Raw genomic sequence first — 24,779 nt, forward strand, 5'->3', positions numbered from 1 at the left:
TCTATCCCAACTAAATATCTAGTTCAATTTTGTAAGATGGTTAATTATTTAACTTGAATATTTAATTAACCCAGAGGCATCCTGGCCTGGTGAATAGTGCTGCGCTTTAAGTTAAGAAGAATTGGGTTTAAATTCTGTTTCCTACATGATCCTAGGGAAATCACTCAAATCCCTGGTACTTCAGGCTACTCTTTAAGTCATTTCAGGTAATAATTTGTGTTGGAGTAAGGTTCCTGCACTAGATATTTATATATTCATTTATTTAATTAGTGCCTGGTATCAAAATCCACCTTGATGCTTTATCTTGGCACAGAGATGACTCTAGGTTTTTGAAGACCATCCCTTCAGAATGGAAGCTTTGATAGGTCCTATAAAGCTGCAATGGGTCTGGTAATAGACTTTGTGCTGATCATCTGAGGACCAGCTAAGTTGGGTTCAGAGAGGCTCACCACCAGAAGACTGAGCACCAGGTGGTTTTTTTTTTTTTTTGTGTACGTGTTTCTGTTTGTTTGTTTTTGGTCACAGAAGCTCATTAAAAATGAACTGCTAAGGCATGGAGGAAGTGTGATTTGTATCACTGGAGAAAGTAAACATAGCAACACATTCACAGATCTTTGGGAACTTTAAAATAATAACCTAACAAAATGACAGTTTTTTTGTAGTGGCTATTTTAATCAACACAGCAGTTTTGCCAAGTTATAAAGATGAAGTGAAAGCCCTAAGCTCTTGGTATTGGCTGAAGTTCACACAGCCATGGGCTTACTAGAAAGCAGTTTAATCACCTTGGCTCACCATTACATCAGGCTAATTGTTTTTCTTTGCAGGTGCAGAACATCATGAAAAAAATTAAATCTAGAAAAAACCATCATGTAGAGCTAGCAAATTCTCTAAGAGTTTGGCATGTGCCATTGGCTGATTAAGGTAGGTCATGTGGAAGGATCATTCTCTTTAAGGGTCCGTGCTCAAGAAGGGTGATGAGATAGTAACTATTTGTTATGATGGCTTCCCCAGTCAGTTTCATCCCCATTTGGTGGATAATGACATTGAGACTTTGAAAAAGCAAGTGGCCTGCCAAAGCCATCTGGCCTAGTCCAGCGGGATTACAAGCTTAGACATTTTGAACAAATCTTTTCTCATGGAAAGCAACAATTTTAGTGCACTCAACATTAGGGTGGGAGCAAGGACAACATACTGCTTTTTATAAACCATTTGATAATAGAACTTTCAATGAATTACAGACTACACTGAACCAAGCTTTATCTTCATTTCTTACTTACTTGCCAACTAAGCTGTCAGGAAGTGGGTAGGTGATTCGTTTCCATCCTTTTGTGGGAAAGAATACAGATGGCTGCGAGACGCTTCCAGAGCATTTTGGGTCAGCAGGTAAACATTGGGGTACCAGATAGCTCCAGGTCACTCCAAAATCAGTAGAATACTGCACATGGACTTGATTCTGAGCAATTCTGTCAGATACCTTACATCCAACAGAAATCTAATGTATATAGAATGGCAAAACATTAAAGTTAAAAAAATAAACCTGTGTTTTCTATTCTAAACAGTTTTAAACTGATGACCACTTAATAGAAGCTGTGGTATATTCACATATTATATACAGTTTCATTTTCTCCATGGGGAGGGTTGGGGAGTGGCAGTAGAGAGATGCTGCCAAAGATGGCAGTTTGTGAACTACGCCAAAGGTGTTGTGCAGGTGGTGGGCTCAGGGAGTGAGGCTGTAGTGGTTACTTCTTGCCATGCTTTTCTGGCTGACTCCCTGACCTGGAAAGCTTCTGCCCACTCTTCCAGATCAGCGATTGTTGTGTTAATGGTCTGGCATTTATATCTGGCATATTTTTTCAGCAAGGTGAATTATTAGTTTTACAAATGTTACAAATACAAAAAAATAATTTTTGACACCACCTCACCACCCACCAATAATGTGCAATGAAGGGTGGAGTTTGTTTTAATAGGGAATAGAATCTTTTATTTGATAATGGAAGGAGCCGTAATGACAAATATATTTCTACTTGTAAAGGGAATCTAAGTGAAATATTAAATTACTTGAATTGGAATCTTAACCAACTAACAGCAATGGCTGTTGGGGTTATCACTAATAAAGGTTTTCTCTTCCACAGTTTTTCTCTTCTAGTAACATCAAAACATGATAGGGAAAAAAACCAATTCTTCCCATTGCCAAAAGATTCCTTCTTCAAAGAAGAAGGTTTGCCTAGTTCAGTTAGTAAATTAGAGGAGACAGCCAGAATCAGTGTCCATGGCTCCTGCCAGTACTTGACTTTAATCACTAAGAAGGAATCTTATAAAAAATTTTTAACAAGGAAAATTAGAGAAAGACAATGCCTTTGAAGATTATGCCATGGGTTTAACAAAATGGTCCTTTTCATTACTACAGCATCATGTCATTCATTTATTTCAAATCATACATTGCAGGAAACTTGAGTACAAAAGGATGAAGATGAAACATGCCACTCACCTCTTGTCAGAAAAGTGATGAACTTAGAATGTTGAAAGAGATATGAATTTTTGGACATGGCAAATGTGGGAATTTATTTTGCTATGCATGTATATGCCGCTATGCATATATGTATTGAAGGATTTATTTTTCATTTTTAGAAAAATTATTTAATGGGGGGAGTAATAAGAGGGACATAGCAATTAAAGGAAAAATAAAAGAGAGGGCTTTTATTGGAGAGAATGAATTGGTTAAGTAGTTATATAATGCCAAAAAATGAAGAAATGAAAGAAAAAGTATTGATTAAACATTAAAAAAATACAGAGATTAGAAGGAAGTACAGAATGGGACACAGACATGCAGAAATGCTCTGTTATAGTTTTATATACAATTTTAATGTTATTTTTGTGTTGAAATATTTGTGTGATGATGTTTAAGTTCATCATAAGGAAGGAATTTAAAAAGAAAAAGAAGCATACATTGCATATTAAGTAAATGAAAGAGTTAGACTGTCTCTGTCTTTTAGTAATGTTATCTTATGAATTACATTTAAGTAATGCTAAATGATTACTTATGCGATTCAGGCAAGAAAACTCTCACCTTGAATTGCATTATCCAGCCTTCAGTAGGAGTTAGGTCATGCGTAATTGCATAAACTTCTCTGCCATCATGACTACCACAGATCATTACACCATCAGGGGAATCACAGAATCTTTCCACAGTACAGTCATCATGGAATAGCCAGTGCTCATTCACTTAAGAAAAAAGACAACAGAATTTACAGCAAATAGAGAGAAGATAAGTTTAAATAATTACAGGTGACATTTTATATAGTATTTTAAAACATCTCGTTGGATTGGTCTTTATAGCAACCACGGGAAGTACAATTTATAGATGTTATTGTTGTCATTTTACAAATGAAAAAAACCCAGAGGTTCAAAAAGCAGAGCGCAACTTGCTTAGGATCATATAATGTCAGTGGAATTTGAACCCAGGTCTCTCTTGTTTCTAAGTTCAATGCCCCTTTCCACCATACCATGCTCTTTCTCCTAATAATAATAATAATAATAATAATAATAATAATAATAATAATGAAATAATAACTAGCAATTATATAGTTCCTGCTATATGCCAGGCACTCTACTAAATGCTTACAGATAAAATGCTGAAACAAATATAAGTTAAGTAACTAGCTCAAGGTCACATAGTTAGTAAATTACAGAGGTTGGATTTGAATTCAGGTCTTCCTGACTGCAGACCCAGCACTGTATCCACTGTCTGGCCAAAGATCACAAAGATCAATTTGAACTTAGAACTTTGAACTTATAGATTGTAGTGCTAGGACTTATCCACTTTACCACTTAGATGCTGAAAGAAACTACTCGATATTTCAGGGAGCTCATCAAGAATCTTGGATGTTAAAAGATGGAATCAAGGATGAAGAATTCAGGACCACACAAAAGAGCGACATAGTCTTATAAAAAGAGCACCAGGAGGGCTAAAATCCAGACTGACCTAAGGCTTAAAATAAATGCTAAGGACAAAAAGGAAAGACGTGTTTTAAAATTGTTATTATGTTGGTGGGATGAAGAACAAAAGGAAAGGACCGCTGCTTGGAATGGTCTTGTTCTCACCAACATTTCCATTAGTTATTTGGGTGAAGAAATAGATGGTATGTTTATTTTGTAATGATGAACAATATTCAATAAATTGAAATAGGAATAAATGTAAAATTGACTAAATAAGTACAGCATAGTAAAGCCATAGCTGGGAAAAGGTTCATACCAAAAATATGTGGAATTCTTAGTGGAATAAAGGCTTAATACATTATATGCTAAAAACTCAACATACTGATGTGAGATGATAGTTCAGAATACTAACATAAAATTAGGGTGCATTGAGAGAAGAATAATATCCAGACTGAAGGAGTTATCATTTCCATTGTATTCTGGTCTTATAAGACTGTATCTCAAATATTGTGTCCAATTCCAGGCACCACATTTTAGGAAAGACATTGAGAAGATGGAACATGCCCAGGAGGTCAACCAGAATGGTGAGGTGACCCAAAACTATGGGTATATGGAAAGAACGTTATGGATTACTGGAAAGAACTTGAAACCTGGCTCTGCCATTTGCCATATCTGTAACATTGGGAAATCATTTAATTGGCCAGAGTTTCCTCATCTGTAAAATTAGTTGTTCAGTCATTTTTTAGTTGTGCCCTACTCTTTGTGACCCCCATTTGGGGTTTTCTTGGCAAAGATACTAGAGTGGTTTGTTATTTCCTTCTCCAACTCATTTTATAGATAAGGAAACCGAGGCAAATGGGGTTAAATGACTTGCCTAGGGTCACACTCCTAGTAAGTGTTTAAAGCCAGATTTGAATTCAGAAAGATGAATCTTCCTGACTTCAAGGCTGGTGCACTATCCACTGTGCCACCTAGCTGTCCCAATGGAAGGGCAAAGGTAAAATGAAGGTGTATCATAATTTGTAAACTAAAGATAGCTACTTCAGGAGTTCTTAGTCCGAGGTCCATGAATTTATTTTTTTAAAAAATATCTTAATACTGTTTTTAAAATGAATAAAATGGTTTCCTTTGCAATCTTATGTATTTTATTTTATCCATTTGAAAATATTTTTCTGATATGGTGTCCAAAATGCCAAAGGGGGCCATATCACAAAAAAGTTAAAAACTCCTGTTCTATTCATATTTAAGATTCCTTCTAACTCCGGAATCGTATGACCTGATTTAAGAACCACTGAAGTTCAGAGAGGTGTTTAACATGAAGAAGAGAAAACTTAGGGGATGGAGTTTGATTTCAGTCTTCAGATTTTTGAAGCATGGTCCATGGAAAATAGATTTGGGTTACTTTATTTGGACCCAGAAGGTAGAGCTAAAAGTAATGGGTTGAAATTGCAAAGAGGAAAATTTAGGTTTCCTAACAGCCAGAACCATCTAAAAATGGGGTGGACTGCCTTGGGAGATAGGGAGTTAAATGGCCCTGGAGACCTTCAGTCAAAGGTTGAATTGCCACTTGTCAGTTCTATAAAGATCTTTTCAGTTTTGAGCATGGGGTTGGGCTAGAGGACCTCTGACCTTCTTTCCAACTTTGAGACTCTATGATTTTAAAATAATTAAAAAAAATAGTAAGTCTGGGGCAGCTAGATGGTGCAGTGAATAGAGCACCGGCCCTGAAGTCGGAGGACCTGAGTTCAAATCTAGCCTCAGACATTTGATGGTTAATTAGTTGTGTGACCTTGGGCAAGTCACAACCCCAATTGCCTTGCCTTCCCCCCTCCAAAAAATATAGTAAGTCCAATGAGAACTCATTTAGTTTGAGAGGCAGTGTGGTATGGTGGGGAGATTGATTGTAGACCCTGAAAGCAAGATTCATATTCTGCCTCAGATACTTATGATCTGTGGGATCACAGGCAAATCATGGAATCTCTCAGAGTCTCCATTTCTTGTAAAACAGGGATAATGGAAATGTGAACTACCTATTCTTACACGGCTCTTTGGAGGCAAATACTTAGCAATGCTCCAAGTGCTACAGACTTGCAGGTTTAATTTCATAATCATTTTCCATGTTATCCCTCTAGCTTGGCTTTGAACATTTTCAAGGTAAACAAAAACATTCACAGTAAAGATAATTAAGTGAAACCCAAGGCCTTGATTCATCAGGGAACTAATGGTCCATATCCAGTGGAACCAAACCACAGACTGAACAATTTAATTGTCTTTCCTCTTTCGTTGTATTGGTTTTCTGTGGTATAGCCAAAGTAGTTCTACTCTATGGAGGATCTATGGGAGAACATGCACAAAAATTACACAGGATGAGAAGGAGTGGATGGGTTGCAGTCTGTACTAATGGAAATAATACCTATATGGACATATCAGAGTCATCGAAGCAGTGAAATATAAATAATCACATTTGTGGCACAGTCAAATGCTTCATAAAGGTGAGATGCTTTCCAGTTAGACTGGGCCCCATTTTGCCCTGAGGGGTTGGCTAGTATGGACATGTTGCTAGAAAATGATGACTATCCACGAGTGCAGACTATGACTCCAGAAGACTTTTTTCAGCAGCCTTTATCATTAGCCTTGTCTGATTACCCTAAGAGTGATGTATTCATAGAAAGGTACACTTCCATTAGTCTCCTCCAGCCCTTAAAATCTGTGGGCTATTCAGAAGTGGTCAACTATCTGGACGAAGCTGTGTCCTGGGATTCAGCTACATATGACAGAGGCTTTAATTCCTGATACCAGACCAAAGGAATGAGATGCAGCGAGATGGAGAAAGCACAGGTATTGTGCCTTTTTTGGTATGGATAAGTGTTACACTATTAGTTTTCATACTACCATACAATAAACCTTGCAGTTAAATCTGTCTTTGTTCCTTAAATTCTCTGAATTTGACTCAGTTGTGGCCTTCAAATGAATTACATATTTCACATTTTCTTTTCCCTGAAATGGCATTGTGAAGTCAAAATAAAATCTGACATAAAAAACCCCCAAGTGCATATAACCTGTGGATATATTTTCTACTTATTGCAATAACTATAAACTATGCTTAGCATAATTCCTAGGGTGATGCTTCAAGAACTAAGCCAATATCCACAACATGAAATGTCATTACAACTGCATATGAAATTTAGCAAAAATCAATTCATTTTTATTGGATGTGGAAACTGAAGTTTCAAAGAAATGTCTGACACGCTATACAAAACAGAAAGAAAACAGTAATGAATAAAAATTCCTTATAAATAAAATCACCTTGATTACAGCACATCTACTTATTTGGTACAGGAAAGGAAAGCATTATTTATAGTTTAAAGGAGTAAGTTTGAACAAGAAATAGTGAGTATGAGGTATTGCTGGCACATCAGGTCCACAAATACCAAGACAAGCATTGCACAGTAGAAAAAGAGCTAGCTTTGGAGCAACCTGGGTTTGAATTTCACTCTGCTATTTACTACCTGTGTAAGCCTGGGCAATTTAAATAAACTCAGTCAACATTTTATTAAACATTTCCTATGAATAAGGCCCAGGGTCAGGCACTGGTTAGTAACTTCATTGCTCTGACCCTCAATTGCCTCATTTATAAATGAGATGGTACATTGGAAAGGGCATTGAATTTAAAGGTGGTGGACAATTCTGCCACCTGAGTGGTAACTTCAGATTTCACAGAACTATGGGAATGTGCCATAAAATGACCGATGAGAATTTCTACTGGCAAGGCTGTGCTGGAGCCATCATTAACTAGCTCAAGAGAGCCGATTAATAAATTTGCAGGGTGGACATTTATTTATGCCTCAGAAATTGCCAAACACTACAAATCAGGGACTTGATTTATCATTTTGTTGACGTTGTAGACTTAAGGAAGGCATGGATAAAATGTGAATAATGCAGGTTAAACTTGTACATACACTCTTCCCCCAGAGAACTGGTTGTTAAACATTTTCCAGCACATTCCTGGCAGAGATAGGGAGGAATTATTTAAACTGTGCTTACTCCTATAAGCATGGACAGTAAGCCATCATCTGCAACATAAGTCAGTCTATTAAAGGCTAGAACCATTTAAAAAATATTTTATTTTTTCCAACTATATTTTTTTTAAAGCAATCAGGGTTAAGTAACTTGCTCAAGGTTACACGGCCAGATATTTCTGGGTGTGGTGCTGAGTATCTGAGCCTGGATTTGATCCAGGTCATCCCAACACTGGAGCCGGTGCTCTTACTTGCTGAGCCACCTGGTCGCCCCTTTTTCCAACTATATTTAAAGACAATTTTTAACTTTCAGTTTTTGGTAAAAATTTCTCCCTCCTCTTTCTTCCTCCCTAAGAGAGCAAGCAATTTGATATAGGTTATATATGTGCAAAAAGGATAAAACAATTAAAAGATATTTTGGCATTTGTCCTTAGCCAACTGATGTTGACTTTTGTAAAATCAAAATGTCGTATTTTGATGACTTAGTCAGAGAGAGAGATAGTAGACTTTATAGTTATGGATCTGACAGCATATTTCTAAAGTCATCAGAGACAGAGAGTAGACTTTATAGTCATGGATCTGACTAACCATATTTCTAAAGTCATGGCTGAAAGTATTTCCAAGGTTTCTTCTAGCCATAGATACTATGGAACCTTTCCTGTTACACTTTGTATTCTGCTTAGATGACCAGGATTCTATCTACTGTACTTACCAAGCAAAAGCAGTGTACCCTCTGATTTCTTTCTCTGGCTCCTGTAAAACTTACCTGTGGTTTTGTCCTCCATGAATATGTCAAAAGCAATCCTTCCCACAGGCCCGGCATCTGCAGGGGATCGCTCATGTTGGGGCACGGGAGCGCTGCTGAAAGTGTCTAACATTACAGTTCTTTGGTCAGCAGAGCCTGAGATTAGGACATTATCGATAGCCCAGTCATTCTGGTCCAGGCCGTCATGTCGAGGCTGCCACCAGCGGAAGCGTGTGGCGGTCTCCTTTGCATCAGGAGGAAGGAGAAGGTTCACAAACCTAAAAGAGCAATAATGGGGGAGAAGAAAAAAAAATAAAACTCAAGTCAAACTTCCACCAAAAGAAATAATAATAATAAGAAATAAGGTTGTAACTTAGAATATACAAAATTGTTGGGGAAATTTAGGAGAGATTTTGATATTAAATTTTGACAAATTGTTGTTGTGGTTAAGTTATGTACAACTCTTTAGGACTCTGTATGGGGTTTTCTTGGCAAAGATATGGAGTGGTTTGCCATTTCCTTTTCCAGAGGATTAGGCAGATAGAGGCTAAGTGACTTGCCTACAGTCACAGAGCTAGTGAGTGTCTGAGATCATATTTGAACTCAGCTCTTTTTTTTCCAGGCCTGGTGCTCTATCAACTGAACCAGCTAGCTGCCAACAAATTAGTTAGAACTAATTTGGCATCCATGAAGTCATACTTTAATTCTGTTTTATGTTTCCATGCCTAGTAATGGTATGACCCCTAGATTCTCCTTAAATCTGCCTGGAAAGTGTGTATGTATGTGCATGTGTGTTCTTTGATAACTCAGGATTCCCAAAGTGGGGTAACTTCGGACAATTTTCTGGAGAACTCAGGATTCTGTCTGTATTTTATGAATCTCTAAAACAAGGCAAGACATGGTGTAACTGAAAGAACAAAGCATTGAATTTAGAGTCAGAAGATGTGGGTACAAATTCCAGTCTGCCACACTCAAATGCCTGTGTGACTGCACAAGATTGGACCAGAGAGGGTTCTCTGGGGGATTTTTAATTCTTTCACCTCTGAAATGCCTGCTACGAGGCCCTGTAGCCTGATTGGTCCAAGCCTCACACAGCCTACCATATCTAGTTCAACTAAGGCCATGCTTCACTTTGCTCCTTGACTAATTTTGAAGCAATATGCCAGCTATCTTGCTGTAATGTCTATACCCTTTCTCCTCCTCCTTCCAGTCAATGAGTCAATGAACAATCTGTCATTGCTAGTGGGCAGGCTGTAGACATTTACTTTCTATTCACTATCCTTATAACTTTCCATATCAAAATACCCCTCCCTAGCCATCACTCCCCTATATATCAAATACAAAATCATCTTTTTAACACCAATGCCCTTCATAACCCAGGCCTCCTTCTTAAGCTTTCCACTTTCCACTCCTTGCCACATACTCTTTAATCCAGTGACATTGGTCTCCATGCTCACTCACAAAAAAAGACACTCTATTTCTTGACTCATGGCATTTTTTCTGGCTGTCCCACCATGCTTGAAATACTCTCTCTCCATCTCCTCCTCCTGGGTTCTCTGGCTTCCTTCAAATCCCAAGTAAAATTCATTCTTTTACAGAAAGCCTTTCCTAACTCCTCTTAATTCTAGTGCCTTCTTTTTTTTAAATTATTCCCTATTTATCTTGTAAACAGCTTATTTGTAAATACTTGTTTTGTTGTCATCTTCCCTGTTAGATTGTAAGCTCCCTGAAGTCAGGGACTGTCTTTTGCCTCTTTTTGTGTCCCCAGCCCTTAGCACAATGCCCGGCACATAGTAGGCACTTACAAATGCTTATTGTCTGACTGTACAGATTTCTACACTAGAATTTAAGCTCCTTAAGGGTAGGGATTATCTTCATTTTTATATTTGTATAAGTATAACTAGGTACTTGGTCCATAGTAAACAATTCCATTCATATATTCATTCAAGTCATTTAACCTTGTAGGCCTTCAGTTTCCTCTTCTTTAAAATTAGAGGATTGGATTAATTCAATTCTAAGATTGCTCTCATCTCTAAAAATCCTATAAAATACTCCTGGGGGATTCTGGGGATAGAATGAACGCTGGGTGGGTAGCTACATGCAAGGGATACGACATGTCATGCAGGTAGTCAGTTTACAGGCACATTTCTTAAGCTGACCTATAGTCAGGAAGTATTCAGTGGTGCCAGTATTTTGGATATATGTGTATATGTGTGTGTGTATATTTTTGTATGAATATATATGCAAATGCACACACACACACACTCTCTCTGCATATTATTCTAGGTTTGGTGCTTTTAAGGGAGACATTTCCTTGATGATTGTAGAAATGTACAGTATCTGCCCCTGGTACCACTTGATGTAATGGAAAAAGAAAATTGGTAATAGAGTTAGAACAGAGGGGTTTCAATATGGTCTCTGACACTAGCAGTATCACTCTGGACAAGTCACTTAACTTCTCTGTTTTCTCATCTGTCCAATGGGGCTGAAAATGCACTACTCACTACACAGGGCTATTGTGAAGAAAGTGGTAAATCTTAAACTGCTATAAAAATGTGAGTTATTATTACACATTAGTTGCCTTTTGTCTTAATATTAATTATGTACTTTATAGTCTTATAAAAATTAATTTAAGAAATATACTCTCACATTCACATTCCATAAAGCCTAGTATTTCATCTCTGAGTCAACAAAGGATGAGTTTCCTAATATTAACTTTAGATAGTTAAGGACAGACAACAATATATCTTTTTATAATTCACTCTAGACTGGGCTGCAAATGACACTCTGAGTTGATCATTATTTAACATAATTTTAATAATTCCTCAAGTTCTTTATACATGCCTATCTTGAACTGCCACTTTCTGGCCCATTCTCATAACCCTGTGGATCTTCTTTTTATTATCCCTATTGGCATAGTAATTCACCCCTGGGAGGGGCTTAGTGTCACTAACAAACTTGGGGATTTCACTGTGATTTCCCTCTTGCATATTTATTTAGCATTTATATAGGCAAGAATATAATCCAGGTCTTAAGCCTTGAGCATTTGCTCCCAATTCTCTTTGGTGGAAAGCATGATGACTTTTACGTTACATTAAATAATACATATTTCAGCACCAATTCACTGTTATCTACACTGTCCATCTGAGAAGTCTTTGTCTATCCTATCTTTAAGTCAGTTCTCTGTGTATATCCCAACCTACTTGATTTTTATAAATAGCCTTTGAACCTTGTCAAGGCTTTTAGAAAGTCCAAATCACACCCACAGATTACAGATGTGCTCATTTACTCCCTCAATCAATGATTTAAGTATATTGGTCAAGTATGATTCCCTTAAAAGAAACCTAGTCCTCCAATAGACTTACTTAAGTATTTAGTGATTCTACATGAACAAGTTTGTCCTAGAGTCTTCCTTTCACGGTAAAGAGTAATATAGCATTTGTCATCATTCCTCTGTCATCTACTTTTCCTGATAGAGCACATCTTTAACAAGATGCCCCATGATGTATCACCAATGTTTAGTTAATTAAGCAGTGTACGATCACTAGTGCATTCTTGCCTTTAATGTATTTAAAGAATCTCTCATTGGTTTTCAAGTACTCTACAATGTGTTCTTTAAATTATCATCTGTTTTTTAATTTTTAGTCATGTCCAACTCTTTGTGACCCCATTTGGGGTTTTCTTTGCCAAGATACTGGAGTGGTTTGCCATTTTCCTCTGCAGCTCATTTTACAGATGAAGAAATTAAGTTAAGTGACTTGCCAATGGTCATACAACTAGTAAGTGTCTGAAGGCCAGATTTAAACTCAGGTCCTCCTGACTCCAGGGCCAGCACTCTATCCACTGTGCTACCTAGCTTCCTTATCTTCTGTTTACCAAAACGATTAGCTTCCACCTGATCTGGCTTATTTTATAGACTTAACTGTACTTCTTGGTGGGGCTGTATTTTCAGATATACTCTTTTCTCTGCAATAATCTTTGTTGTTGTTGTTGCTAGGAAGCCAAATAGGATCTTTGTTCTGGGTATTTCTTCTTGGTGGATGAATCATATTTATTTTGGGTTGTCAAAGTCTTTTAAAAAAATGGTCTTCAGGCATCTTTAGAAGTACTGGATTTTTGAATTTTGTTCCTTAACTTTTCCAAAAGTGAGTAATTTCATGATGAACATTTTTAGTCCCTCCTCTTTTCCACATCCCTTTAACTACTTAGGGGCAGGTGTAGTATGTTTCTTTTCCTTTTGAGTTTTAAAGCTCAGTTCTAGGCTTTAGACTCTTGTTTTAGCCAGAAACCTCACTTCCCCATCTTAGCTCTGTCAAGGAATGTTGAAGAAGGGATCCAACCTGCCCTGGCTGTGAAGTCAGATTAGATAAATAAGGTTCCTTCTACCAGTAGAAGGGTGTGGATCACTAAAATCTCCCATGGTTCTCCCTTGGCCTAACTATGCAACTTCCACAATCATAGGGGTTATTGTAGGTAAAAGAAGATTACAAACCCAGGTTTACTGTATTGGTCATAGAAAATTTCCATGAGAAGGTTCCAGGTAATGCCTCCATTGACAGAATATTCTAGAAGAACTCCTTGGTTGCGGTTGTTTGGTGTTATCAAGCATCCATACATAAAATAAAACTGGATAAATTCAGCATTGGTGAGGTTCAGGTCCACTGTGACTAATATTCGACTACAGCCCTGAAAAATAAATAAAAGCAGAATGGAAAAACAACAACATCAATAAAATCTTTAGTATGTAGTATTTAGTGAGGAAGCTGGTTAGGAATTTCACTAGTATTAAGTAATTACAAAACTAGAGGATGATCCTTTGGAGGGAGATTTTTTTTCTTATCTACATATCTTGAAGCATAAATAACCCTATGTTTTTTATCCAAATTATTGACTAATGACTATACTTAATGTTTTAAAAAACATCAGTTATTAATCAGATGTTGAGCTGAGAATTATTTTTATGTGATGAAAGTTTTAAATGAGCAAAATTTGTTTATGACGACATCTGGAAATTTCTTTGCCTAAATTATCATTAGATGCACTAGGAACAATATTTGTCTCTATAACAGCTTAGCACACAGTAAGTGCTCAATAAATGTTTGTTGCCTTGCCAATGAAGAATTATAGGCATGTTAGTAAATTAAATGACTCATTCCTTACTGTATGTGGGTACTATAGATACATAGAAAATTATTTGCTTTATTTTAATGGATGAGTGAAATTAGGACAAAGGATTTGACCAAATCGCCCATAATCAGTAGCAGAGCTAGGATCTAATCTCCTGATTCCCAGTTAATGCTTGTAATTATGCCAGCCCTTAAGTGCTTAATGTGTCCTTGCTGGTTTTTAGAGTAAGACATAATTATAAGAAAATAAATCATGAATTTCAGTAACATGCTCTGTTTATTCAAAGCAACAAGCTCTAAGGCAATGAGGGCAATTCAAGGAGGATGATGGTAGATAATGAGTAAATGAAAAATAATTTAGCTCATTGATAAAAGTAGGAGAGGCAACAGGTATAACAGAGAGTATACTGGCTTAAAAGTTAGGGAGCGGGTTCAAATACCAGATAGAATGTCCATTGCCGGAATGCAGGGTCTGCTTCACTTTGTTTTTTTGTATCTCCCATGTCTACACATTGCCTGGCTCTTAGAGGAGCTTAATTGCTGGTAAGTGCTTGTTGACTGGTTAATAGACTTGCTGAAATCCTATCTCTGATACTTAGAATTTGTTTGATATTAGGTGAGTCACTTTTTTTGTGACTCAGGTAATTCCTAAAGTCCCTAGAATTTATCTATAAAATCATAGTTGGATTGATCTGTATTGGTAGAGGGAATTCCCACACTAGGAGTTCTCTTTGCTATGGAAATAACAACTCATTTGAGAATGAGGGCAATTTAAGTGTTAGGTCCTGAAGTAATGGTATTAAAAAAAAAAAACAAAAGCCAATTTTTTTTTTTTTACTTCAAATGTGGAATGATTCTGAAGAGGATTGGAATCTGAGGTACTTCAAGGAAGAGTTTTTCTAGTCAAAATTTTGTCATGGTGAACAAGCATATATGGCTACAAGCATAAGTGTCTGGTAATTAATTATTGATAATTACCATAAAGGATTATCATTAATAAATTCAGGAGCCATTGAATCTCACTTCACAGATTTTTGGCTTCTAAATTCTAAATCTGTAGTAAATTCAAGAGTTTTCAATTAAAACACTATCCAGGTGGCAGCTTTCCAAACAGTATGCAAATACTCTTCCCCTGATGGAGACTGTATTAATTTAGATCATTTTTTATGTGCACTTTAATGTGACCTGGGATAATACTGCCCTGTATAATTAAGCTAATCTAAATCATGATTTTTGATAAGAAAACATAGGCAATCTTTGTTTTGTTTTTTTTCCTTTTTGAAATGTCACAATCTTACTAGAGATTTGTATTAATAGATGACAATGACCTAATTTCTTATTACGCTTCCAAGTAAGCTTAATGAAGAACAAAGTGCTTCAGTGAAGTTAATGGGTGAAGAAATGACTGAAATAAAGATAGAGACTAGACTTGCAATTTCATCAGTGTAAGGGACTTCTTCCTATGTGAAGAAACTTCCTCTGCTGATGCCCATCAATACCTTCTCTGCACAAATACTAGTCTTTGTCTAGAGCACTGAGCAATGAAGGGACCTTCCCAGGATCACACGGCCAGTACAGGACAGGCAGACCTTGATCTCAGGTCTTCCTGGCTTTGCAGCCAGCTCTTTGTCTACTATCTAGTCTGCCTCTCATGACTGAAAAAAAAGACAGAAAGAATCACATCCTTTGATATTTCATTCCTCTGCCGTTTGTTATTCAGACTCCTTTTACCATGCCTCCAAGCCAGGTGGGTACTTTTGTCTCTGTTTGCCTACCCCTTTTCAGTTTCTTTTCTGTGTCACCCTCTCCATTAGAACATAACCTCCTTGAGGACAGGCACTTTCTTTCCACTTACAGTTATATTCCCAGGGTTTGTACAGTGCTTGGCACACAATTAGTGTCTAATAAATGCTGGTTGGCTAAAATGACTGACTCTGACCCAAGAATTGCAGCCTTGGGAATGTACCTTGAAAATGTTGCTGAAAGCAAAAGAATGACCCATTCAAGGGTTTTCATTTTAGCATTATATGTAACTGCAAAAACCTAGAAGCAACCCAAATGTCCAACAATAGGGAAATGATTAACTAAATTATGGTACATCAATGTAAAGGAATACTATAATGAAATTAAATGGACAGGTATGAGGAATACAGAAGAATCTAGGAAGACTTTTACAAAATAATCAAAGCAATGTGAAAGAGCAGAACCAGGAAAATAGCATATAAACTAACCATGATTACACAACAGGAAAAGGGAATGAGAATGAGTAGACAGAGAGTCCTGAAAGTGACTGGGAAGTAGTACTGAAATGTTAGGATATTTTGTGCATTGAAATTAGTTTAAATCAGGGGTTCTTAACCTAGGTTCTATGAAGAGATTTCATGAGGTTTGTGAACTTGGATGGGAACAAAATTACACCTTTATTTTCCCTAACCTTTAGTTTCCTTTGTAATCCTATATATTTTGTTTTATCTATTTAAAATAATCTTCTGAATAGGGGTTTATAGGTTTCATTAGACTTAGAAAGGGTCCATGACACAAAAAAGTTCAAGTCCCCTAATTTAAATATAAAAAGGTACTAGGCAAGTTGAGTTTGTGGTACTGGTTTTCAATAGTATATTTTAATAAAATAATTAAAAAAAATTTTTAAAGTGACTGAAAGCCAAGAACCAACCCCACTGAAGTGAAGAGCCATCCCAGAAGCCACAGCTCCACACACAGTACTCAATTTCCCACCATTCACAGTCAACCAGTTCTGGTTGGATGGAGCTCTGTTGAAGTTGTCTTTGAGTTGTGTTGGGAGGGTGACGTCTGGCTCGTCACAATACAAGCCACTCCACTGTTCATCGCAGCTGTGAAGAAGAAGAAAAAGAAAGGAGGAAAATTAGTGCTAAGCAAGAGGTTATTTCCATTTTTTTTTCATGCAGATTTAGGGCAGTTTACTTCATGAGGTAACAGATTTAAGAAAATAACCTTCTTTAAAATGTTTCAAATTAGAAATAAACTGAATGAATTAACCTTATATTTTAAAATGAAGTTTACTGCAAGAAAGCAATTTTTCTTTCTTGTATATCAATGTACAATGTCTTTGTTAATAAAATGAATCTATTTTAACTGATTTCTGACAAGAGAAGGTAGGAAATCTTTTTTTATTTTTTTTGCTTTTCAAAGGGTTATGAGATTGATGAGGGATCAGAAAAGAAATTCTTTTAAGCATTCACTTAAGTACGGTTTCAAGCAAGGAAGATGGCTGAGAAACATGCCCAGCTGACAGACCAACTTGTAAGACTGTAAAGAAGTACTGTTGACTTTAAGAGAAAAAATACCTTGGGCAAAAGTAGAAGCCTTGGAAGCCTCATGGCAAACATTAAAAGACCCTTCTGGTAGTGACTAGTATCATTAATCAATGGTTATATTTCATATTATATATTCAATATGGAAAAGACTCTTGGAATATTAGCTACCTACAGTCATCAGAGAGGCATATCACTTTGCTCTCTCTCTCTCTGTTTAGGGGATTTCTGTTGGTGTCTTCAGCCACGCTTGAATACAAAGATCATGATTCATTATTGAGTAGCATCATCTTTGAAAATGGAGCATGGTGGTTTCCCCTTTCTCATCCCCAACCCTCTAAGCACACAAGCATACTATTTCTAACAGTTCACAGAAGCTCCACAGGGCTCATACATGAAGTGCCTCACATTATTTGCAGAGGAGAATTTTCATCAGAATAAAAATGGTCAATTGGCAGTACACATATACAACTATGTAAATAGCACATGAAAGCTGTTATTTATACAGATATATTTAAAAATTTTATAGATATCTCCATATAAAATAAAAATATATCTATACCATTGCACATATCCATGCAATATATAAAATATACAATAAATATATAAATGTGGATATACTTACATAATTTTTAGCCCAGCTAATAACAGTAGAGTTACATATTATGCAACATGTACAAACTTAAAAGAAAAATTATTTTGGTGAATTAAATTTGTTCCTAATGCAGAAAACTCCTGAATATTTTAAAATCATTTTCTCAGGTTCCAACAAAATGTTCTATCTCTTAAGAATATCTTCAAACTTCTAACCTCTGTCCAGTGTTTCAGACATGTCCTTCTACACATTTAGATTTTTTGTCCATCTCTAATGTCTTTCATTAATTGCTTAGAGAAGTAATGTGAGCAGCAATGTCAGAAGGATCTGTATGGGGATGTTTTGAACATCCTCTTGTAACAGTGAGGGTCACATACTCCTTTCTTCAAAGACTAAATTAATTAACACTAATCAGTCAACTACTTGTGTATATGCCTTATCCTTCCTACTATAGTGTATGCTCCTTGAGGACAGGAATAATGTCTTATTTTATCTTTGTATTTCCATTGCTTAGCAAATATTGTATCCTTAATAAATATTTGGTGAATTGAATTAACAGAATAACAAAGAAAATTAAAAAAAAATTGCTAATTATTGTGAATCCCTTCTCCCATCAAGTTCTTGATTTTTTGATAGGAAATATAATGTGACCTAGAAAATTCATATTTTGTTCTTTATCTCATTTGAGATGGAATGATCTCACAAACAAATCACAGAACTTAATGGAAGCTTTGGGGGTAATTCAGAAACCAGCTTCTGAGAAGACAGCCAGCTGGAATGTGAACAAAAAGCTTTCTGTAGAAGGAATAAAACATACTTACACACAGTTTCCTTGTACACATCTCCCATGGCCACTGCACATGTCTATGCAACCATCCCCAATATAGACATTATCTATTGCCCATGTTTGCTGTTTGTCAAACGGAGCTGGCTGATGCCACCGGAAACGAGTGGCTTGAGACCTTTGACAAAGAAAACACAATGAAGGATACGCTTCCAGCCAAGCACTGATGAAAAGGCATATCTGCTGTCTATATATTTAACCACATACGTGCACCCAAGAACAGAGTGCAGTTCTTATTTGGAAGAAATCTATGCAGTATTTCTGGGTCTTAGGTACAGATGATGGGTAAGGCATAGTTTGGGCTGAAAGCTTTAAGAAGTCATGACAGAACTAAAAAGAGAGATGATAAAAGGAGAAAAGCTAATTGAACAACAGAAAAGGGAATAAAGATAGAATGAAAGCAATCATAGTCATATTTTAGAAAGATTTTTAAACAGAAGAGTGACTGATATACCATCCTAGAAGCCAATGTGTAATTTCACATTTACACATAAGAAAGTATTGGGGTACTAAGTTACATCAGTATTCTCTGCATCCCACATAGCACCTAACTCAGTGGTTTGAACATTAGTCATTGAAAAAATATTTGTTCAATGAGCAGGCATAATCAACCTTTTTTCCCTCTTTAAACACTAGATGGCAGCATAAACCTTCAAGTGATTTATGGGCCCCTGTAAATTAAATATGAAGAGGCTTCTCTCAAAGGATCATGGATATGGCACTGCAAGGGTCCTCAGAGGCTACTTTGTCCAAAGTCTTCATTTCCAGAAGTCACACACAAGGAGTAAACATCACAGAGAAGATTTGTGCCCAGGGAACTCTGACTCCAAAGCCCATACACATCTTTTTAAGATGCCATCTTGAGGCTAATACTGGTCCCAGAATAATTTTGGTGCTTAGTAATTTTTATATCTATATGTATGTGTATGTGTATATATGTATATATATTAGTATCAAGGAAAGATATATAACTTTGCTAAATGATAGTTATACCTCATAAATTAGACAAAATAATGCTAAGAATTTTCTTTTTCTTTCCTTTATTTTTTACATCATAAAAGTTGCTAAAAAAACCCTTAAAACAAATGAACAAACAAATAAAAAACCTAAATCCTGGGAAACTACCTTATGCACACTTGCAGATGTTGAAAACTTCATCCTAAAAACCTAATATTTTAATTTATTTTTAACTTGGAAAAAATTTTAAACTTGGTAATTATCAACAAATATAAATATTTCAATATATAAAGAAAAACAAGGAGGACTATGTAGAGAATCATTTGATGATTTCATTTGTTTCATGATTTCATGTTCTTCTATGAAGTATATAATTTGAGAGCTTTTCATTAAACATTGTTTAGAGGGTATAAGTATTTGGTATAGCAACATGTGTTGAAAATGTTGTTTTAACATGTATATCCTATATTGAATTGCTTGCCCTCTCATTGAGGGGGATGAGGAAGACAGAAGAGAGAGAGTTTGGAACTCAAAGTTTAAAAAACCAATGTAAAAATTATTTTTACATGTAACTGGGGGAAAATAAAATACTATATAAATAAAAAACAAATGAATCAATGACAAAGTCTTTAAAATTTTTGTGGGTCAGTGTTCTGCTTAGACAATTGCTAGTAGTAGTTTTATAATAATAATTATTACTAGATGAGTTTTATTCATGATTATGTTCCAGTACCAGTGTGGTTCATTTGCTGAAATCTCAAGGACATTTTGGGATTTGTATCTGTAGAACAGCAATTTGTCTTGATAAGCTTATGAACTATTTACTGTATAATTCTGGCTACTCAATCATGCTTTTGTTATATTTGGTAGGTGCTACCAAATTTTTTGCAATCTGCAATATATTGTATAGTTTCTACCATTTCCTACCTTGTGACCCCTAGATATTATCTCATAACACGGTAATTTAATTTATATTCCAGTTTTAATGGAATATATGAAAAAATGGATGTGAACAAGGCCTTGAATCAAACAATCATACATTTTGGAGTAAGTATGAAAGAATCCTTGATCAATTTCAAGTCTCTGAAAGCTACTGAATGAACCAGAATGATGTTAAACAGGAAATATGTTCACATTGGTTGAGGAAAGTGGACTGGGTGTCCTTTGGGTCATCTGTAAAAAAGTGAGCTAGTTTAGAACTCCCTCACTAATACAGCTCATTTGCATGTCATGACATCACCTCCCTGATGTCCTCTTTGGGAATGAAGGACAAACAACAACAATAATGGGTATTTTATAGTTTTCTACTGAATTTACACTATCTTGTAAACTTTGCTTATGTGGAGAGTAATTAACAGAGTGTTGGTGGTTGGAGATGTTTTGTACTACCTGTACCAACTTTACTACAGTAGACAGTACTCATTCAATAGGGGGGTGGCAGTTGGAATAACATATTATAAATATATGTAAAATAAATTCATTTTAAAAATAAGAATGAAGTTATATAGAAAAAAGGAATAAAAGAAAACAGCTATTTCTAAAAGTCAATTGTCTTGCTAATTCATATTCACCAATAATCATTAGGGAGAAAGCATACTCTGCCACAGCATTAGAAAAACAACCCCACAACCAGCCCCTTAGTTGACTGAGGAGAGAAGCAATAGCTGCTGTCTGGGGATCCTACCTACCCTTGCAAATGGAGGTTGAGAGGATAGACTAGGAGTCTATACTGGGATGATGAGCAGATTCATAGGAGAGTAGATTGACACACTTTTTACAGAAGCAGTGGCAAATTTAATTTGATCACGGAATAGAATATTGTACTAGGTCATCAGTTATCATATTTATCCACCGTATGCAACAAAATTTTATTATTATAGTAGAAGCTTTATTTAAGCTTCATTTTCAATACATAGATTCATATTTTTTTTTAATGTATCAAACTCAGAATCAGGTCTCTGTTTTTTCTCTTTTTATCCCCAACACCTAATGTCATGTCTGGCATATTGTAGTAGTTCATTGTTTGTTGGTTATGGTGATGATGACAATCATCATGTAAGGAGGGTCCAACCCCATCCTATGAAATAACTATGTACAGTAGAAGGTCCAAATATAACATAGCTAGTTCATGTGGTGGTTGAAATTCTTTTGTATTTAAGTTATTTATAAGAAAAGGTACATCCTTGTACTTTTTGTTGCAATACAGTATTTAAGCTACCAAAAATAAAAATAAAAAAGGCTGGAAGTTAGAATTACTGGGACCTATTATTCCCATTCCTGCCACAAATACATTTGAGATGCTGCCTAATTCACTTAAAGTTTGTGTGCTTCACCAGCTCTGTACAAGAGGAGAATGACACTTGTTCTTTCTCTAGGGTCCTGTGAAAATTAATGAGTTCCTGTTTACCAAGGTCTATGACTTTCTTGGTGAAAATCTCCCTGCAAACATCATGATGACTGAAGATTCTAAATGACTGCTACTGACTACCAGCTGGTGTTCTAAGCAGTCATCGCCTTTCTTCCTAAATCCAAAGTAGATTATTTTTGTTTTTATCCTTACAAGATATGCTTCATCCAGGCCCCTGGTATCTTATATGAGAATTAATACTGCTTCTAGGGATTAAAAAACCGAAACCTACTACCAAAAATCTTCTTTTTGACCTGCTGCATTCATTGCAATACTCTTCAAAATGCTTCAGCAGATTCTAGTTACTTCCCACTTAAATTTCAATCTTCAATATCACCATCATCCACTATGATCAGAATTTTTGTGTCTACCCAGTTGGTGCCACCACATATATCCCTTACTTAACCTTTCATAAAATCTCAATGTTGGGAGAGACACAAGAGGTCAGTTAGTCCAACCCAAATCTGAATAACACACTTCTCTACAGCATAAATAAATGGCCACCAGACCTTTGCTTGAAGACTTTTATTGAGGGACAACTCACTACTCAATGCAATCTGTTCTACTTTTAGACAGGTCTGATTTTTAGAAAGTTTTTCTTTATACCAAACCTAAGCTTTCTTCTTTGATACTTTCTCCCCTTTGCTCCAGTTCTCCCCTCTGAGAGCAAGTAGGAGAATCTAATCATTTCTAGGATTAGAAAGATAGATTTTGATCTGGAATGGAATTTTACAGGTCCTCTAGCCCAAAGCCCTCATCTTACAGATGAAGAAATAGAAGCTAAAGGACTGCAGTGATTTGGGCATTATCATACAGTTCACAGGAGGCAGGGTCAGGATTCAGCGCTTCAGGCTCAATTCCTGATTCCACTCTATCACATTGCTTTTCTTCCCCAGCTGATAATCAAATACTTGAAGATAATAATTATGTTTCTCTTCCCCAACCTCTTCCAACCCTCAAGTTCTTTTCTTCATAGAACCTTCCTATTCCCCAAGTCCTTTCACTCAACATTTTTCCCCTTCTTTTGCATCATGGACCCTTTTGACAATCAGTTGAATCCTATGGACTCCATCTAAGAATTATTTTTTATAATGTAAAAAATAAGATTTGTAGGATTACAAACCAATTATGTTAAAATACAGGTGTAATTTTCCCCATCTAAATTCATTGAACCTTGAAACCACAGACTCTTTACTGCTCCATGAACCCCAGACTAAGAACTACTACTTTCACGCTCCATGTGGCATGACTTTAAACTCATTCATCATCCTGGTAATGCTCCTATGGGTAATCTCCAGTTTACCAGTGTTCTTCTGAAAACTGTGATTCCCTGAATTTGAACCCAATATTTTAGATCGGGTCTGACCATAGGAAGACTATCACCTCCCTAGTCCTTAAAACTTTTCCTCTTTAATGCAGCCTAAGATTTCATCTGCTTTTTCACACTGTTGGCTCATTTGGAGCTAGTTAAAATTCCTATATCTTTTACAGGAGATCTGTGGTATATTAAGCCCCCTTTATCTTATAATTGTGCTGTCAGTTTTTTAATTCAAATGTAAGACTTTTTACATTAATCTCTATTAAATCTATTAAATTTCATCTTACTAGATTCAGTCCAAAGACACTCCAAGTCCCAACTCTGGGCGCTTTTACTGGCTATCTCCCATGCCTGGAATATTCTCCCTCTTCATCTCCATCTTTTGGCTTCCTTGAAGTTCTGGCATAAATTGAACCTCCTTGAGATCAGGGACTGTCTAGTCTTTCTTTGTATCCTCAGTACTTAGGACAATGTCTAACTAGGTGCTTACTTAGTGTTTATTGTTGTCGCTATTTGTCCTTCATTCTACAAGGGGACTAATGACATCATGAGGCTGATGTCTTGGCTTGCCAGTGAACTGGATTTCAGCGAGGCAGAGCTGTGCAGAGTCATGGGCCTCACTCTCTCCTCTAGAGTCACAGGAGTCTGGTGGCAAGACATACATAAGTCAGGATGATTGAAGATGGCCCCCAGTAGTTGGGTGTGGAAGTGGTCTCCCACCCCTCACTAATATGAGTACAAGCTTTCTTTCCTCACAGAATGTAGCATGCCCTTGAAGGGAGAAACTAGGTCATTTTTGCCATTCCATCCCTAGCACCTGGCACATTGTAGGAATAATAAATGCTGATTAAGGTGGTCAAGTGGAGGGAGGGTCAGACATGCAGTCCAGATGTTCTTTGGTTGAAATGTGCTTCAGACATTCACTAGCTATGTGACTACAGGAAAATTGCTGATCTGTGAATTGGGTATAACAAAGGCACTTATTTCATAAGATTATTGTGAAGATTAAGTAACATTTGTAAAGTGTTTTATTGCCTTTGAAACATTATATACAAGTTAGCTATTATTATTTTGGATTTTGACTGTCATACATTGTTTCTGAGATTTTTATCATTTGCAATTTTAATAAGCATCCTCTCATGCCTTTATGCAACCCACTAAAAAAAACCCAAACCTGTTTAAGTTATGGTATAGGGTCAAGAATAGATCCCTAGAGGGGCAGCCAGGTAGCACAGTGAGTAAGAGCACTGGCTCCAGTGTCGGGATGACCTGAAGATCGAATCCTGGGCTCAGACACTTAGCACCCACCCAGAAACACCTGGCCGTGTAACCTTGAGCAAGTTACTTAATCCCAATTGCTTAGGGGTGGCCAGGTGGCTCAGCAAGTAAGAGCACTGGCTCCAGTGTTGGGATGACCTGTGGATCGAATCTGGGCTCAGATACTTAGCATCACACCCAGAAATAACTGGCCGTGTAACCTTGAGCAAGTTACTTAACTTCGATTGCTTAAAAAAAAAAGAATAGATCCCTAGAGCACTC

General features: G+C 36.4%; 1 protein-coding gene across 2 annotated transcripts in view; it reads right to left on the bottom strand.

The window, feature by feature from the left end:
- LOC138175901 (reelin-like) overlaps window positions 1–24,779 on the bottom strand; it is a 566,655-nt gene that overhangs the window by 33,809 nt on the left and 508,067 nt on the right. For both annotated transcript variants that reach the window (XM_069106558.1, XM_069106557.1), the window contains 6 exons: window positions 18,536–18,676; window positions 16,501–16,678; window positions 13,193–13,386; window positions 8,722–8,978; window positions 3,068–3,222; window positions 1,278–1,492 (listed from right to left, as the gene is read on the bottom strand). In XM_069106558.1, coding sequence (XP_068962659.1) covers window positions 1,278–1,492; window positions 3,068–3,222; window positions 8,722–8,978; window positions 13,193–13,386; window positions 16,501–16,678; window positions 18,536–18,676 — 1,140 coding nt within the window. The remainder of the gene's footprint in view (window positions 1–1,277; window positions 1,493–3,067; window positions 3,223–8,721; window positions 8,979–13,192; window positions 13,387–16,500; window positions 16,679–18,535; window positions 18,677–24,779) is intronic.

The sequence above is a fragment of the Petaurus breviceps genome, unplaced genomic scaffold, assembly GCF_028583685.1.
Source record: "Petaurus breviceps papuanus isolate PSGF00001 unplaced genomic scaffold, PetGlider_PUasm1.0 79, whole genome shotgun sequence".
NCBI lineage: Eukaryota > Metazoa > Chordata > Mammalia > Diprotodontia > Petauridae > Petaurus > Petaurus breviceps.